This window comes from Ochotona princeps, chromosome 6, assembly GCF_030435755.1.
Source record: "Ochotona princeps isolate mOchPri1 chromosome 6, mOchPri1.hap1, whole genome shotgun sequence".
Classification (NCBI taxonomy): Eukaryota; Metazoa; Chordata; class Mammalia; order Lagomorpha; family Ochotonidae; genus Ochotona; species Ochotona princeps.
In genome coordinates, this window is record NC_080837.1 from 35,990,430 (window position 1) to 36,007,979 (window position 17,550).

The following is a 17,550-nucleotide window of genomic DNA, read 5'->3' on the forward strand; positions in this document are numbered from 1 at the left end:
CCTTACATGGATAGAGCAATTCTATTCTAGATAGCTAACAGAGTCTCTTTTATTTTCCTCTTCAGCATTTGAAAGTTTTCATGTTAACTGTGTCTTCTCCATAAGGAGCTTATAATTCTAAGAAACATTCTTTCAATCACTACTGCATTTAAGATCAAATGAATAGAAGAGTGATGATGATGATTAAAATGAAACCAGGAAGGTGCCAAAGGCAGCCTTCTACTGGGACGCTCTATGACTTAAGGACCTTTGCTTTACTCAGGAGCCAATGAAATCACCGCCTTCAACATAACAGTCATAGAAATATATTACCTTATTCAAAGAACAATACCACTATGCTAGTGACACAATTTAATTATGAGGATCAAGCAGCCATTATTGGCCAACCCAAGTCACACTCATGGGAAGTGTACATGTTCATTTTTAAATAAAGGTGACAAATAGCAATTAGATTCTCAAAACACTGTTCAGGATCTGTATACCCTTGACTCAACGCAGAGTTTTAATACACAAGGTTAAGAGACTGACATTTCAATCACCAACAGTTAACCAAGGATATAATTTTCCAAATTACATTTTGTAAGACAGTAAATTCTAACCTTTTTTTGAAGTCTAAAGTTACTTAAAACTCAAAGCAATCTATTTTCAACCTGAGATCAAAGTAAGTTTCCTTTTCCCTATCTAAACATAATTCTTGGAATTGAGGTAAATTTGAATTCACTCTTGATATACCTGACAAACTTTTTCAAAAAATTTTAAACCCTATTATACGAAATTCTCACACGATATATATTTACATATTGTTTTCCTCAGAGACTAATAACATATTTATGAAGTTAATATGCCAAGTATGGGACCATGACATACTAAAAATATGAAAATAAAAGCCATTCATTTATACAGAGTGTTCCTGAATGGTGCAATATGAAACAGAATCACAAAATCTATGTACATATGCGAATCATTTAGAATTTAGAAATTAAGCTCACTTTAAGAAAATTCACACTATTCTCTTTGGAGCAGAGGTTTCAAGATTCTACTTGCATATGACAAAAATATTGTGTGTAAGAGCTCCAACACCAAATACCAGCATAAACCAGCAATTACTGCAACTTAAATTAAAAATTATACCCAACTATATCTTTACTGTGACTCTGCAATATTTTTCTTCATGGCCTGCAGGTGTTTAATGAGATAACAACCTCTATCTCTCATTTCTTCTTCCACCACTAAACAAAAAGCAAAACCAACCAACCAAAAAACAAAACCACCTCTTCAGCTGCCTTCTTCATGGATCTTTGGCAATGCTTCCAAATCTTGAAAGCAAGAGAACATGCTGAAGTAAATCAGAAGGATAAAAACACTGTATGTGACATGTAAAGACCAACCTAAGTATGAACTGAGAAAATACTAGACGGTTGGAGCAGAAATCTACCCTCAAGGAAAACAGAAAATGAAAAATCTGGGGGCTGTGACTCTCTTGGCCCTTCTTTTACATTATGTCCCCTTACAAGAGCACAGAATCAAAATGTCAAACTATGGAAAAGCAATGACTTTGGAGGAGGTGCCAGAGAAGTGAATAATGATCAAGAAGTACAGTAAGTAGCTTTAGCTGTTAATGAGTTTCTTTGCTCTGGCATTGGCAATGTCAATACGATCTTTGTTGGTGTCAGCCTGGAAAAAAAGAAACAAAGGATCAACATTACTTCATCAACATTTCTTCACAAGGAAAATCACTCTAACAAAAACTAAATGTTATACATTGAGAAAATTCAAGAAATACTTGAAGTCACACTACTCAACTAATTTTGGGCAAGAAGTGACCAAACATGAAATTTGTTGGGGAATAAAAATGACACAAAGTAGAACAGAAGAACCTGCCAGTATCTCACAAAATCTATGCCACATTTTTCATAGTCTAACAAGTCTGAAAACTGGATGAACCTGATAATTCATGGCATTACTGATACAATACAAGACTTCCCTCCTCTGTTACAGAGCTAGACTTGAATGAGAATCCATAGGACTGAATCATGGAATGTCACAGCTACTCTAGGGCTAATTGACACAAACTGAAAGCATCATATGTATCCTTGTTTGCTTCAATAAAAACTAGCCAAAGTGATACAACAGACAACCAGATTTAAAATCATACCATACCCCTTAAAGTATTCTGTTTAGTGAAGTATGGTTTTTAAATATTTTTTAAGATTTACATTTATTTGAGAGGCACAATTACAGAGAAAGAAGGAGAGACAGGAATCTTCCATCCGCTGGTTCACTCCCTAAATGGCTGTGAGAGCTGAGCCCATCTGAAGCCAGGAGCGTCCTATGGGTGTTCACATATATGCAGAGGCCAAGCTTTGAGTTATCCTCCATTGCTTTTCCAGGCCATAAGCAGGAAGCTGGATCAGAAGTGGAGACCCTGGGATGAATCATGCCCATATGGGATGCCAGCACTAAAAATAGAGGTTCAGGTTGCAGAGCCACCACATTGGCCCAAAACTACGGTTTTTAAATGTGACATAATCAAACACTAAAAATAATTTCACTTTCAGTATCTTAGATTATGTGAAGTAAAAGAAATAAAATACAGGCTTGGCGCAGTAACCTAGTAGCTAAAATCCTCGCCTTGCATGCGCCAGTTCATGTCGCAGCTGTTCCACTTTGCATCCAGCTGCCAGCTTGTGGCCTGGGAAAGCAGTTGAGAATGGTCCAAGGCCTTGGGACCCTGCACTTGCATGAGAGACCAGGAGGGGGCTCCTGGCCGCCCCTGGCTTCGGATCAGCTCAGCTCCAGACACTGTGGGCACTTGGGGAGTGAACCAGTGAATGGAAGATCTTCCTCTCTGTATCTCCTTCACTCTGTATATCTGATTTAAAAAAAAATAATAAAATAAAATAAAGGGAAAAAAATAAAGCTGTTTCAGCAAAACTAAATCGTATGAGGACAGGATCTGCTCCAATGATTTCCAACCACTATCTAGTATAACTGTCCGCTAATAAAACAACTTGGATATCTCACTTTCTTGTGGCCATTAATGCTGGGGTCCGTGCAGTGGGTGTGGATAACACCAAGATGTGAAGAGAACAGTTCCCCTGTTGGCAAGGCCATGAGGAGCTTCCAGCTCTATGGCAAGGCCTGGCAGATGTCTCTCCAACCACTTTGACACAGTCTCACCTGCTTTTGCACAGACACTCAACCACCACACTAAGAACTCTATAACCTATTGAGGCATTGTTGTTTACCCTTGTGAGATGGTTTTTGCAACCAATGTGAACTTGGGAGTTAATGTTGCTAATCATATCTTGGTGAGTGTGCCTTTAATAATTTCACAAAGCAGTACAATTAAGTCCATGTGATTACTGGACACCTTATTGTGTGCCTACCCACTGCCCTGGAATCTGGCCCAGACATGTAGCATACTTTCTGGGAAAGGGCTTGAGAAGAATCTTACAAACTAATGGAAGTGATGAGAGTATGAGCTGAAACTGCTATGGCAATAAATACAGTTGCTGTGACCTTAAAGGCTAGCCTGTCTTTGCAATTTCTTTGGAGCATAAGAAATGTATCTGTTGTAGCTGCTTACATAATTTTTGGATAGAAAAATTAAAGAATGCTTTTATTAGTACTATAGATATATGCTTTTAGTTATTGTTCAATTGTTTATGGAGTTCTAGAGCCTGTATTTGTAGGGGGGTTTAATATTTGAAACTTTTGTTTTGGATTTTAATGTTTTTTCCCTTGTGAACATATTTCTCCCATTAAGTGATCAGCAAGTTGTGCAAAGAGAAATGTAGCAGGAATGTATTACGGATTAGTAGGTAATCATACATGCCTTGGCCTTGGTGTCCTGGCTGTCGCCCAATGGCTACTACTGAAGAATGAATAACGGCTTGCTTTGAAGGAAATTATCATGGTAACTTACAGAATCATCTTTAAGAGCACCTGGTTGACCATGAAGTAAAAAATAAAATAACCAAACACCTGTGTATACCCACTTAGTCATGAAGTAAAAATAGAACAATCAAACGTTTGTGCAGAGGCTTGTGATGTGTTTGAGTAAATAAAAAGGATAGTTTCTTGAGGTGTTAGAGAGGGCACCAAGTGACAGTGTCCATGCCTTTCCTTGCGGCCGACTCCACACCCCGTTCCTGAGCTCCAAACTCGGCTGCAGCTGGCCTCTGGCACATCAACATCATCTTTTACCTTTTCTGTGATCCGGTCTATTTGTCGATTTTGAGCTTCAATCTCATTGCCCATGTCCAGGGCCATGTTCTTTAGATTTCCCAGGATACTTCCCACTTGAGTCAGGTTCTCCTCCATTTCATCTTCTCTGGCATCATTAGTGATACTACAATTTAAAAAAAAAAAAAAGAAAAAAGTAGTTATGCCAGTTATTTCAGTTCCATTAAAATGATCTAAACCTGGATTTAATTTTCATAAAAATAAATAAGGACAAGTACATTACTATTCTTGGAGAATATTCGATAACAAAAAAATTTGAAAAACTAATCAAGGAGAGCACACTGTATTAACTGCATGTAGGGGAAGATCAGAAAACAATTACAGAACAGTATTTCCCAAAATGTGGACATGGGATCATACTAACTCTTACACTCAGCCTCCAGTTCTACTGAATCAGAAATAAGTGCACCCAACAATCTATGGTCTATTACGTCTCCAGTGATATTAATGAAGCTTAAATACAATGAGCCACTACTCTAAAAGACATAAAAACTATGGCTCAAAGGCCAAAACTGTCGAGCCACCTGGTTTTGTAAATAGTTTATCCAGGTTCCCTGGAATAACAGCTGAAAAAGCACTTACAACACCTGTATCCCCTATTAGAGGGTCTATTCAAAGCCTGAATCCTGCATTAGAGTGCCAATTCAAGTCCCTGCTGTTGTTCTTCCAATCCAGCTTCCTAATGTGCCTGGGAAGCCAGTGGATGATGGCCCAAATGCTTGAGTTCTAGTCACCCACGTGGTAGACCCACTTGGAGTTCATGGCTCCTGGTTTCAACCTGGCTCAGTTCCAGTCATGTGGCCATTGGGGTGTGAATGCATTAGTATAGAGGTTGACTGGAAGTGGAGCAGCCAAGACTCAAAACAGGGTGCCATATGGGATGCCAGCATCACAAGCAGTGGCTTAAGCTGATGTGCTACAAATCCAAACCCCACAAACAAATTTCAAAAATAAAGCCTAGTAAAATGGCTCAATTAGCTAATCTTCTACCTGCAACTGCCAGGATTCCATATGGGCACTGGTTTGTGTCCCAGCCACAACACTTTCCATCCAACTCCATGCCTGCTAGCCTGGGAAAGCAGCAGAGGATGGCCAAAAGCTTTGGGACCCTGAGCTCACATAGGAGACCTGGAAGAAGCTCCTAAGGCTTTGGATCAGCTTAGCTTCAGCCATTGCAGCCACTTGGGGAGTAAAACAATATATAGAAGATTATTCTGTCTCTCCTTCTGTCTGACTTTCCCATAAAAATAAATACATCTTTTAAAAATAAATAGTTTTACCCAAACACAGCCATGTTTATTTAGTTCCATATGATCTATGGTGCCACACTACAGTAACAGAGGTGACTAACTGCAAATGCTGCTGAATGGCTAACAAGTTTCACATAGTAACTACCAGCTCCTTTACAAGAATCCAGTCAACCCCTACTCTAGGTGACACCTACACTTTCCTGTTTATAGAAGTAAGATATTACTTAATAGCAAAAACATATTAATCCTATAATTCACAGGCAACAACCTCAGTCAATGCTTTGTCAAAGGCCAATTTTGAAATACATTTCAAAACTAGACAGGGCTGGTACAGTGGCTCAGAGGCTAATCCACCACAAACAGGTGCTGGTATACCATATGGGTACTGGTTCAAGTCTAAGTGGTTCCATTTCCCATCCAACTCCCAGTTCATGGCCTGGAAAATCAGCAGAGGATGGCTCAAGTCCTTGGGTCCCTACACCAATGTGGGAGCCCCAGCAGAAGTTCTTGGCTCCTGGCTTCAGATTGGCTTAGCTCTGCCAGTCATCTGGGGAGTCAACCAGTGGGATGGAAGATCTCTCTCTCTCATAACACTGCCTTTCAAATAAAAATATCTTTCTAAAATGAAAAAAAAAAAAAACTATATGTGCTCTAAGTTAGACTCATGTGAGAGGAGGTTAGAAAGGTGTAGAAAAAATGTGGAACTGGCGTACCGTTTAATGTATCCCCCGCTGGCAGCCCCAGTGCTTGGCTGCTGAGGCTGACCGTTGGTTACCCGGCCTGGCTGCTTCGACACCACACCATCAGGTGACCTCTCTCCGCTGTCTCCCCATGTGCTCTTGTAGGCCTTAGTAGACTCAAAGTTCTTTGTCCTGTGTAACAGTCACAAGCACAGATGCCAACAAAGCAGGAGAGGAAGAGTTAGGATGATTAGTACTAGTCACTTGGAAGAAGTCCCTAAAACCTTTGGCAACAAAGCTGTGTACCAATAAATCTATGCTACACTTCATGGTCACATGAGATAGGAAAAACATAAATTTAGAAACCCACTGACATCAAATCATTTTGTTTTAAAGGCGCAAACATCACATCTATCCAATCTTCACTGAGCTGTCTGTCAGTAAGTAGTAAACTGCAATCTATTGATTTTTTTCTTTTTTTTTTTTTAAAGATTTATTCAGTTGATTACAAAGTCAGATATACAGAGAGGAGGAGAGACAGAGAGGAAGATCTTCCATCCGATGATTCACTCCCCAAGTGAGCCGCAACAGCCGGTGCTGCGCTGATCCGAAGCCGGGAACCTGGAACCTCTTCCAGGTCTCCCACACGGGTGCAGGGTCCCAAAGCTTTGGGCCGTCCTGGACTGCTTTCCCAGGCCACAAGCAGGGAGCTGGATGGGAAGCGGAGCTGCCGGGATTAGAACCAGCGCCTATATGGGATCCCGGGGCGTTCAAGGCGAGGGCTTTAGGAGCTAGGCCATGCCGCCGGGCCCAATCCACTGATTTTTTCAGATTCCCGTAGCCTCTAGCACTCACTGACATGCCTTAAGAGGGGTCCCTGGAGACATCCCAGGGGTTAGTGAGGGATGATAGCGTAAAGCTAAAGAGGCCACACTTTGACCCCAGGTTCCTGCTCTTACTGGAACCACAGTTATTCCAACTGATTAGATTTTCTGAATTAAAATTTTGCAGGAAATTTTTAAAAAGTTTTTCTTAAAAAATATTCAGGACAGACATGAATTATCTCCAAACTGGACAACTAGTGAATGGTTGTCACACTGCCTTGGTCACATGGGTGCCAGTTACAAATTCTTAGATTAAAAGGCTTTTTTCTGGGCCCGGTGGCGTGGCCTAGCAGCTAAAGTCCTTGCCTTGAACACCCAGGGATCCCATGTGGGCGCCAGTTCTAATCCCGGCAGCTCCACTTCCCATCCAGCTCCCTGCTTGTGGCCTGGGAAGGCAGTCGAGGACGGCCCAATGCATTAGGACCCTGCACCTACATGGGAGACCCGGAAGAGGTTCCAGGTTCCCAGCTTCAGATCGGCGCAGCACCGGCCGTTGTGGCTCACTTGGGGAGTGAATCATTGGACAGAGATCTTCCTCTCTGTCTCTCCTCTCTGTATATCTGACTTTGTAATAAAAATGAATAAATATTTTTTAAAAAAAGGATTTTTTCTTTTTTTCCATTCTTAAGAAAAAGAGATAAATTTCCTCCCCACCCTCTCCCAAAAAAGAAGGTTCTCAATGTAGGATTCTAACAGCATACAATTTATATGCAACTTGTAAGGTCAAAATCAGTCAATAGCAGAATCTTACCATGATATTTACTACTCAAACTGCACAAACAGGAGAGCAAAGTTGAAAACACTGATTCTCTTTTATAGGGACCAGGGCATTCATTTTCAGCCAAGCTATAATTGGATCTTTAGTCATAACATTAATGCTACAGAAAGGATATTACCCTCCTCTTTCTGTAAGAGCTCTGCAAAAATAAATTTATAAACACCAAAAAAAAAAAACCAATTCTCATGCTATCTTTCTTGGTTCTTTAAGTTGTAATTATATTTCCTATTTATGTTGTATGGTTGACGTATTTATCAATAAATCATGTTAATCATTCCTTGGAAAAGGTGGGACATACATTTTTAAATGACTGCTGTGTGTTTTAGACTAGGGATTCCTGCTAATACAGACCCTGGCAAGCAAAAGTGATGACTCCAATGATTGGGTTCCTACCACTCACACAGAAGAACCTGAACAAATGGATTGGATTCCCAGCTTTTCTTTTTTGGGAAAAAAAGGATTTATTTTAAAGTTAAAGGGGAGGAAGGGCAAGAGAGAAAAGAGAGATTAAGATTAATTTTGATTTTGAAATTAATTCATCTTTCTCTCAAGAATCTTAAATACTTTCAAGGTAAGTTATTTCCCAAACTTGACTAAGGATCAGAGAAAATGGGTGCGTTTGAACCCAAAGATGCATAGCTTACTTGAAGATTCTAGCTTAGAGCCCAGGGATCTTTTATTGTTGCTGAGATCAATGGGTCATTTCATTACTACAAAGAAGCAACTTAAGATTAGTCTGGTAGTACGCCTAGAAATACTGATAGTTTTCATACTAGGAGACTGGAAAACTCATATGGAGGAAGCAAAAGGATACACTGGAATATAAACCAAAAAAACAAACAAAAAAGGCACAGGACCTATATCAGTCTGAGAACACAGTTATTCAATAGCTATAAAATCTTCAGCAATTTTCATTTGCTAAGCACCCTTTTTCTTATACATAAAATTAAGACAGTAAGAATTCCTCATAATACTAAAGAGACAATTTGCTAAGATTTGGCTTGCTAAACACTAAATAAATATTTTAATTCACTAGGCTCTACTTTCTCCTCACCCACAGTTAACAATACATGTCTGTGGGCCTGGCGCTATAGCCTAGTAGCTGAAGTCCTCACCTTGGACGACCGGGATCTCTATGGGCATGGGCACTGGTTCTAATCCCGGCAGCCCTGCTTCCCATCCGGCTCCCTGCTTGTGGCCTGGGAAAGCAATTGTAACAGCCCAAAGCCTTGGGACTCTGCACCCATGTAGGAGACCTGGAAGAAGCTCCTGGCTCCTAGCTCTGGATCGGCTCAGCTCCAACCACTGTGGCCACATGGGGAGAGAATCGTTGGACAGAAGATCTTTCTCTCTGTCTCTCCTTCTCTCTGTATATCTTGACCTTCCAATTAAAAAAATGAATAAAACTTAAAAAAAAAGAAACAAAGGGTATAAGTATATAATTTTAAGCCTTTAATCACAGTCTTCATAATTTTCATAAAGAACCAAATTTAAGGAGGTAGGCCAGTGGTGTGGCCCAGCAAGCTAAGCTACTGTTTGTGACCTATCATCCCACATCTGAGTACTAGTTACTGATGCTGATTCGGCGTCCTACTATTGAGCCTGAGAAAGCAGTAAAAGCTGGTTCAGCTACTTGGTTCCTTGCCAGCTATGTGGGAGAGGTGCATGGAGCTTCTGCCTCCTGGCTTCAGTTTGACCCAGACCTGAATGTCATGGCCATCAGCAGAGTGAAATCAGTGGATGCAAAACATCTCTCTCTTTCTCACTATGCCTTTCAAATAGAAAGAGATAGATAAATTGATAGGTAGAAACATAATCTTTTATCTACTCATTCACTCACCAAACCACCACAATGGCCAGGGCTTGGTTCAGGGCCACGTCAGGAACTAAGAACTACTTCCTGATCACCATATCGCTGGCAGGGGCACAAGTACTTGGGCCATCTTCTGCTACTTTTCCAGGCACATTAACAGAGAGCTGGATTGGAAATAGAGCACCTGGGACTCAAACCAGCATATTCGTATGGGATGCTGGCATCAAAGATATCAGCTTCACCTATTGTACCACAATGGCATCCCCAATACATAAAGTATAAAAATTTTAAAAATTTAATTAAAAATGCTAGATCTAATAAATAGCAGTCTGACTAAAGGGTTAACACTCATGAATAATTAAGACTAGACAGTGCCATAGAAATTCAACGTGAAATTATAACAAGCTAATATATGAATTTAAAAAAATCATGCAATAGATGATAACATATATAAGGGGGAAGTGACTCTGATTTTGAAAAAGAAGATAAGAGGCAGGTGTTTGCCTAGTGGCCATGACACTGGTTAGGGCACCCACACTGATGCCCAGTTCTGGTTCCTGAATCCATCTTCCTGCTCAGAGAGACTCATGGAAGGTAGCAGTGATCACTCAAGTAGCTAGGTTCTAGCCACCTGGAAAGGAGATCTGAACTGATTCCTGGCCCAGCCCCAGCCACTGCAGTTTTCTCAGGGGTAAGCCAGCAGATGCAAGCACTCTCCTCAAATAAACAATAAAACAGGGCCCAGCACAGTGGCCTAGCTCCTAAAGCCCTCGCCTTGAATGCCCCAGGATCCCATATGGGCACCAGCTCTAATCCCGGCAGTTCCACTTCCCATCCAGCTCCCTGCTTGTGGCCTGGGAAAGCAGTCGAGGACGGCCCAAAGCCTTGAAACCCTGCACCCAGGTGGGAGACCTGGAGGAAGTTCCTGGCTCCTGGCTTCGAATCGGCACAGCACCAGCAGTTGCGCTCACTTGGACAGTGCATCATTGGATGGAAGTTCTTCCTCTCTGTATATCTGACTTTGTAATAAAAATAAAATATTAGACCCTGTAACATTGAAAAGTTTATATTCTACCTTATTCCAAGCAGAATTTAAGGACTGGCAATTAAATACTTGGGTTGATAATGGCCTAAATCCTGGGAAATCTAAATCATTGGAAGCAACACTTTAATAAAGTAAATTTTGATTCAAGAACCAGAAAGGAGTAGAGGAAATATAATGAAAGACAAGATTTAAAGCAAGTCCTATGAAGAAAAGGACACATTTAGTCTGAATTCCCTTGCCTTTGATTGGAACTAGCCTGCAGGAGCTGTCTACAAAGTTGAGCCTACTTAAAATTTCTTAAGAAACTTCTGGAGTGTTTCTGTTTCTGTTTCTGTAATAATCTTGAATGTTATTCAGCCAGAACTTAATTATCACTGGTACTCATCAAGGTCCAACACATTAAGATCCTTTTGTCAACTCCACTTTTTGTCAGCAAACACGAAGAACAAATTCACTTTAGAGGACACACCACAGCACAGGTTTTAAGACAGTTTTCACCACTCACAATATCCATGCACATGCACAGAAAAGCCATTTGAAGCATCACCTTTAGACAGCAGGTTAGCAGCCCAAACTGCGCCACATGACTGCAGCTTAAGGTTCCCTTTGATCAGTTACTGAGCCCGGCTTCTGATGTTAGATCTTCATTTTTAGTAAGCACATTAGAAAGGAAGAGGTTAGGTGAGAGAATGAAATAGAGAATGGTAAACACCAACCAAACAGAACAGATACAGTATAAGAGTTTAAAAACACAATGCATTTAAATTCCTGCCTAGTTTCACGGAAACAATCAACATTTGAGAATCAAGTTAAAAGGAAAACAAGAAAACCATTTAAACCAAAACACAATTCATTGTTCCTCATTATTCTTTACTGATATTATAAAATTTAATGAGAGAAGGCAAATACTATTTGAGATGTGAAACTTTCTTGCTCCTCGATGACTATAGATTTCTCATAATTACTTCTGTCACAAATTTTATTTGGATTATATTTCTTAAAATTATTCTTACATTTCTAATTCTCCCACCAGTTAACAGATTTCTTAAGGACAGTCAATCAGCGAGTACTGATCACCTATTACATATCAAATACTATGTGAACCAGAAAAAGAGTAATCACAAATAAAAAAGCACCAGCAGTATATCTCTGCATTTCAGTAAGATCGAGGTAACATTCAGCTGTTAAAGAAACTACTACCCAATATACAGTTAAGACATTCACAGCTTGTTTTTCACAAATCAGTATCACAAATGGTTAGAATAGCAGAAGACCTCCAACACCCATTTTGAGTTTCCCTGGTAAGGTGTCTGAAATACCTGTTTGTCTTCAAACTATGGGTCTTTCTTAGACTTTTTAAGAGCAAGCTGATCACTTCTTGGCCTTTTGGCTAAGATCAAGTGTAAGAGCAAGTTGACACATAAGAGTATCTTGTCAAAACACACTTAAACAAGGGCATCTGGGAGTTGACTATAGGGTGATGAACTAATTTTAGTTGATCTCCTTTAAATTCTTGCTAATTAGAATGATAACTTACCAGTTATCATGTAACATAAAGGCTTTTTTTAAAAGGTAAGGTTATTGTGCTTACAGAATTCCAATGCAGTAAATTATAGTACTTATTTATAATTTTAAATTTTAAATCTGGTTATCTATTGTTAAATTCTATTAGCCGTTTAGAATCAGCTGTAGTTCTTTTAAGCACAAATTATTTCCACGTCTTATTAAAAAAATTGCATAATCTGATTTCCATTAATCCTATAGAACAAAAGAAATATTAAATAACAAATGTATGTAAGCATTTTCTAAACAGCAATACATCCAACAGCAGCAACAACAAAAAAGTGAAGTAGGTCTCTTCTTGTCAAAGTCAAGCAGTGGGCCCGGCGGCGTGGCCTAGCGGCTAAAGTCCTCGCCTTGAACGTGCCGGGGTCCCATATGGGTGCCGGTTCTAATCCCGGCAGCTCCACTTCCCATCCAGCTCCCTGCTTGTGGCCTGGGAAAGCAGTCGAGGACGGTCCAAGGCTTTGGGACCCTACACCCACGTGGGAGACCTGGAAGAGGTTCCAGGTTCCCGGCTTCGGATCGGCACAGCACCGGTCGTTGCGGCTCACTTGGGGAGTGAATCATCTGGCGGAAGATCTTCCTCTCTGTCTCTCCTCCTCTCTGTATATCTGACTTGTTACAAATAAATCTTTAAAACAAAACAAAACAAAAAAAGTCAAGCAATGTAGCATATAGTCAAGAGAGCTGGCCAGTTTTGGAGCCCAACTTTTCCATTTGCTAATGTAACTTCTTTGTTTCTCTGGGAGTAAAATGGTGACAATAAGAGCATGGCTCTTACATAGAAGCTATTGTTAGAGGATCAAATTTGAAATATTCAGAATGGTAGAATAAATTAATACGCAGGTCTACAATTTTTATTTAAAACACTTGGATACAAGATATTCTCAGTAGGATCACAAAATCAAATATTTCTATAGTAAAACAAGTTAATATTTACACTAAGTATAACAAATAAAAGCTACAAATATCTTTACTTCAGACTATATTTCACAGTTTAATGAAATGTAATATTATTCCAAAAACAGAAAATCTTGGCTTTGGAGTTTTTAAGATTTCTAAGTGGTAAGTCAGAGACTGTGGAACTGGGCTGTTACTACTATTCCTATCAAGACTGAATGCTAAGTGTATATAAAAACACTGAGATCCTGTGTCAGGCTTCTGAAGCTCATGATAGGACTATTTGTATGATAAGCCTAAGTGATATGCTGACTAGCAGTTAAGATCAAGACATTAGTAGAAAAACAGAGGCAGAGTTGAGAACAAGAGCCATCACAATGGCCAAGGTTTCAAAGACATAAAGAAGAAAGAAGAAAATGAAAGGCAATACAAATTAGACATCCTTAAACTGACATTCTCGCCTGAGGAAGTGACTGTTCTGTTACAGCAGCCCCTTGATTCCATCTGTAAGGCAGCATTTCCTCTTAACCCTCTGGGAGAAGACTCTGCTGAGGTTAGCGGCTAAAAGACCATATTCTACCTTCTCTGCCATCAGTGTCAAACAAAAGCTTTTCTATGCTAGAATCCATTGACAAATAAATAAATGAATAAATAAAATGAATACTTTCGTAGAGCCATTCCCCACTTCGTGTGACTTTAGGAGTCACTGTTCTTCCTATTTACCAAGCCATGACTGAAGAGCCAACCTGGTTCTACATGCTGAGACAGACTTCCTCTTTGCTTTTCCCCTAACATCTGATCTCAAAGAAACTGACCTACATGCTTCCTTCTCCACTTTTCCAAAGACTACACCGAACACTGGTTAAAAGGCACAAGTTTGCAAAAACATACTTATAAACCTAAAAACAATCATTTGTGCATTTACATGTTTATTTCTCTAAAGTAATCTGCTAAATCTTAAGGAAGAAGTCAGTTACTAAAATGTGGACCTTCAGAGTGTCAACCAAGGTCAAAACAGGTCTATAGTGTTATGTTAGAACAGGAAGCAATCTGAAAAGACTGGCAGAACACCATCATGTCCAAATTCTTGGCCAAAATAAACACTAAAGTTGAAGCAACTTAACTCTATTTTCTTTAGCAAAACATGGCAAAAATGTTGTCACATGAGGATATGACAATATGACAAAAACACCTCCATTCCTAATTCCTTCGAAGAGCTAAAATGCTAAGAATCTATAAATCTTTCTGTGTCACTCTTCGTCTACCAGACCAGCTGAGACAACTGAATGGAAGTACAAACATTTATGAAGTGCTTTAAAAATGAACACTTTCAGCAGTAAGTGCAGCCATTCAATCCACTGACAATGTCATTTCAGCTAAAAGTAAAGTTTAAAGTTATTTTCGTAATCACTTCTTATAAAAACAAGGATGAACCCTTCTATCAGAAGGAAAGACCATGGTTAACCGTCTCAATAGACGCAATGTTTGTCAACATCACAGTTTGCTTTACCAAGGATAAGTAGAAAACCTAAATACTCAGGCTGGCGCCATAGCAGTGGTTAAGGTCCTCGCCTTGAGCACGCCGGGATCCCATATGGGCGCCAATTCTAATCCCGGCAGCTCCACTTCCCATCCAGCTCCCTGCTTGCAGCCTGGGAAAGCAGTCAAGCATGGCCCAAAGCTTTGGGACTCTGCACCCACATGGGAGACCGGGAAGAAGCTCCAGGCTCCTGGCTTCGGATTGGCTCAGCTCCAGCCGTTGCGGCCGCTTGGGAGTGAACCATCAGACAGAAGATCTTCTCTGTCTCTCCTCCTCTTTGTCTATCTGACTTTCCAATAAAAATAAATAAGTCTTGAAAAAAGAAAAACCTAAATACTCACAATGGAGTTACCAAAAGAACAAATTCTGAGTCAAGCAAGCAGAATCTCAAACGTCATACATGAGTGGCTTGAAGACTTTTCATTAGCCTATTTAACAGACTCCTAAACTTCAGTCTGCCTTTTGTTTCACATACAATCATTTAAAAAATTCCCTTGATTTTCACTCATTTCTATACTAAATGATAGAATCAAACCTCACTGCCTTAATACACAGCAAGTTTTTAGCTGGGATATAATCATATATTCCATGCCAATCTCTCCACTCCTTCCTTAGTTTGGAGTTCAAGTTCCTTTTTTACTTCTAAAACATATCGTATTTTTTGCTTCTCATGTACATAAATCACACAACTTTCTCAATCTTTGTTTATTTTGAACCTTACATAGTCAATGCTTTTCCTGTTTCTCAGATTCATCCTAATTCCTTCTAATCACTGAAAGGCCAATTCATGTTTCACCTCTTCTACACGACGTTCTCCAGCCAAAGTTTTATTAGTTCTGTTCCCCTAGTCTTCATTGATATGATAGGATCTAACACTAGATGTCCACATTTTCTGTTTTTTTCCTCCTAGTCTCAACAACAGGACCCCCACCATCCTTCACTACTTGAGCCTATCACAGAATACATATTCATATTTTATTAACATTTCATATTTTATTAACATTCCTTGTTTAAAAGGAAAAGACACTAATCCCAATCTGCTCTGCATTATCCACATGTGTGTTTTCCAAAATTTCTGTATATTATACACAAATTAAAACTCGGACTTGCTAACAGGTTTGGAGAAATTTAAGCCATAGTTTTTGGGGACAAGACCTATCTTTACATGAAAAGCTCAATCTACCAAAACAAGAAATATTTTAAGTTTATCTAGCAAAGTTCCTCCTGTAGCATTAGTCATATTTGGATCCTTATCTGGGAGAAGATGCTCTAACTGATCGATTTTAAAGTCTTAATTCATCCACTCACCTATTACATGGGCAGACACAAAGGCCACAGCATTTGTTGAGTTCTGTTAAAGTCTTCTCTGCCTCTCTCATGTCTTTATTTATTTGGTCCATGCCTTCTTCTATGCGGTTTAATTGTTCTAAGAATAAAGCGTTGAAGGTACATTTTCTGTTATATTCACAGTATTAACAAGGAAGTGGGATTGTGGACTAACAAACTTAAAAATCTACCCAGAATACACCACAGGGAATAAATCAGCATGAGAAGGTATTACAAACTGCAACATAAGTCTTTTACCCATGTTGACGCTAGCTTCTACTGTGGAAAGACCTGTTCTAAAGACATCTGAACACCACAAGTATGTGAAGATTTAGGGCTACCCCTTGCAAGCAAGTGTACTTTGACCAGATCAGATCGCCATCATTTCTGTCACATCATAGGTTCAAAATCTGAGGGTAATCACAAGACTAATAAAAAAAACAGACTAGATTTCTCAAAGCCAACTCAAATCAAATGTTTCCAAGTTCACCTGAATCTAAATCTGGTTTAGGACTGACCTTTGATTTCTAGGGTGAAGAAAGAGGTACAGAAGCCCAATGCACATGATAAGCCACATGCTGGCCTGATATAAAAGTGGTATGCAGTTGTATACCCCCATCCTAACCAGGCAATCAACATGTCATTCAAATCAGAAGTAACCACATCCTTCATCTTACCAAGGAAAGGCATTCCCAAAGGCTGCAATTTATACATGGCTGATGTGATGGGGCTTTTGAGCTCTGAAAGTCAACTGAAGAATTTCTGCCAATGATTTCAACTCACCTCCTTGTTCATCCAGCATTGTGATGGTCTTGATTCCTGCATCCTGAGACTAAAAGGAGGAGGAAAAGACCAATAGTACAACAAAACAAACCTAAACCCATTAAAAACAAAACCTACAAGGACTAACAAATGGCAAGACTAGAATCAATTAGCAACTCATCCTCAGAAGACCGGAATTACAGAGATGGTATTTCTAGGGGTTGCAGTCAAAGGCAAAGCGGTTTAGATGAGATTTTAGCTAAACAGACAAAAGAGTCAAACAGCTCCCTGAGAAACTCCATCCACGGATGCACAGCAGGGTTCAGTGTGCTGGTGATCAAAGGTTACAGCTAAAGTTCCAAAACTAGCATTCTTAAATCAACACACACTCCAACATATTAATCCCCCAAAATAATTATCAGAAACTCATAATGAATTCATATTCCCTGTCACATTCCAATACTATCAAAAAGGGAAAAACAGAAAAGGCTAGCTAGCATGTGGTTTGATGATTTCAGAAACTGCAGGTTTCAAACAAGAAAGTATATTACTAAACTGTGCTTCAGCAGCGCTGCCAGATGGTGCCACCAGTAACCTTTCTACAAACTTCTATATTTAACTTAAGGACTAAAATGCTTTCTTACCTCAATGGCTAGACCCAGGATTCTTCTTGTGCTTTCCAGAGACTAGAAAAAAAAATACATATATATAGTAGCTTTATTTAAATACTCCAAAATGTGTAGCATAAAGTCATATTCATA

At 39.6% G+C, this 17,550-nt stretch overlaps 1 protein-coding gene across 3 annotated transcripts in view; it reads right to left on the reverse strand.

The window, feature by feature from the left end:
* Positions 1-313: 313 nt before the first annotated feature.
* The window catches only part of SNAP23 (synaptosome associated protein 23), a 36,265-nt gene continuing 19,028 nt past the window's right edge, over positions 314-17,550 (reverse strand). For 2 of the 3 annotated variants that reach the window (XM_012929379.2, XM_004578142.3), the window contains exons 3-8: positions 17,434-17,475; positions 16,811-16,859; positions 16,010-16,127; positions 6,212-6,370; positions 4,210-4,354; positions 314-1,674 (exon numbers count right to left, since the gene is read on the reverse strand). In XM_012929379.2, the coding sequence (XP_012784833.1) occupies positions 1,609-1,674; positions 4,210-4,354; positions 6,212-6,370; positions 16,010-16,127; positions 16,811-16,859; positions 17,434-17,475 (579 nt within the window). In that variant the 3' untranslated portion in view covers positions 314-1,608. The remainder of the gene's footprint in view (positions 1,675-4,209; positions 4,355-6,211; positions 6,371-16,009; positions 16,128-16,810; positions 16,860-17,433; positions 17,476-17,550) is intronic. The other variant, XM_058665998.1, reaches the window with a different exon arrangement.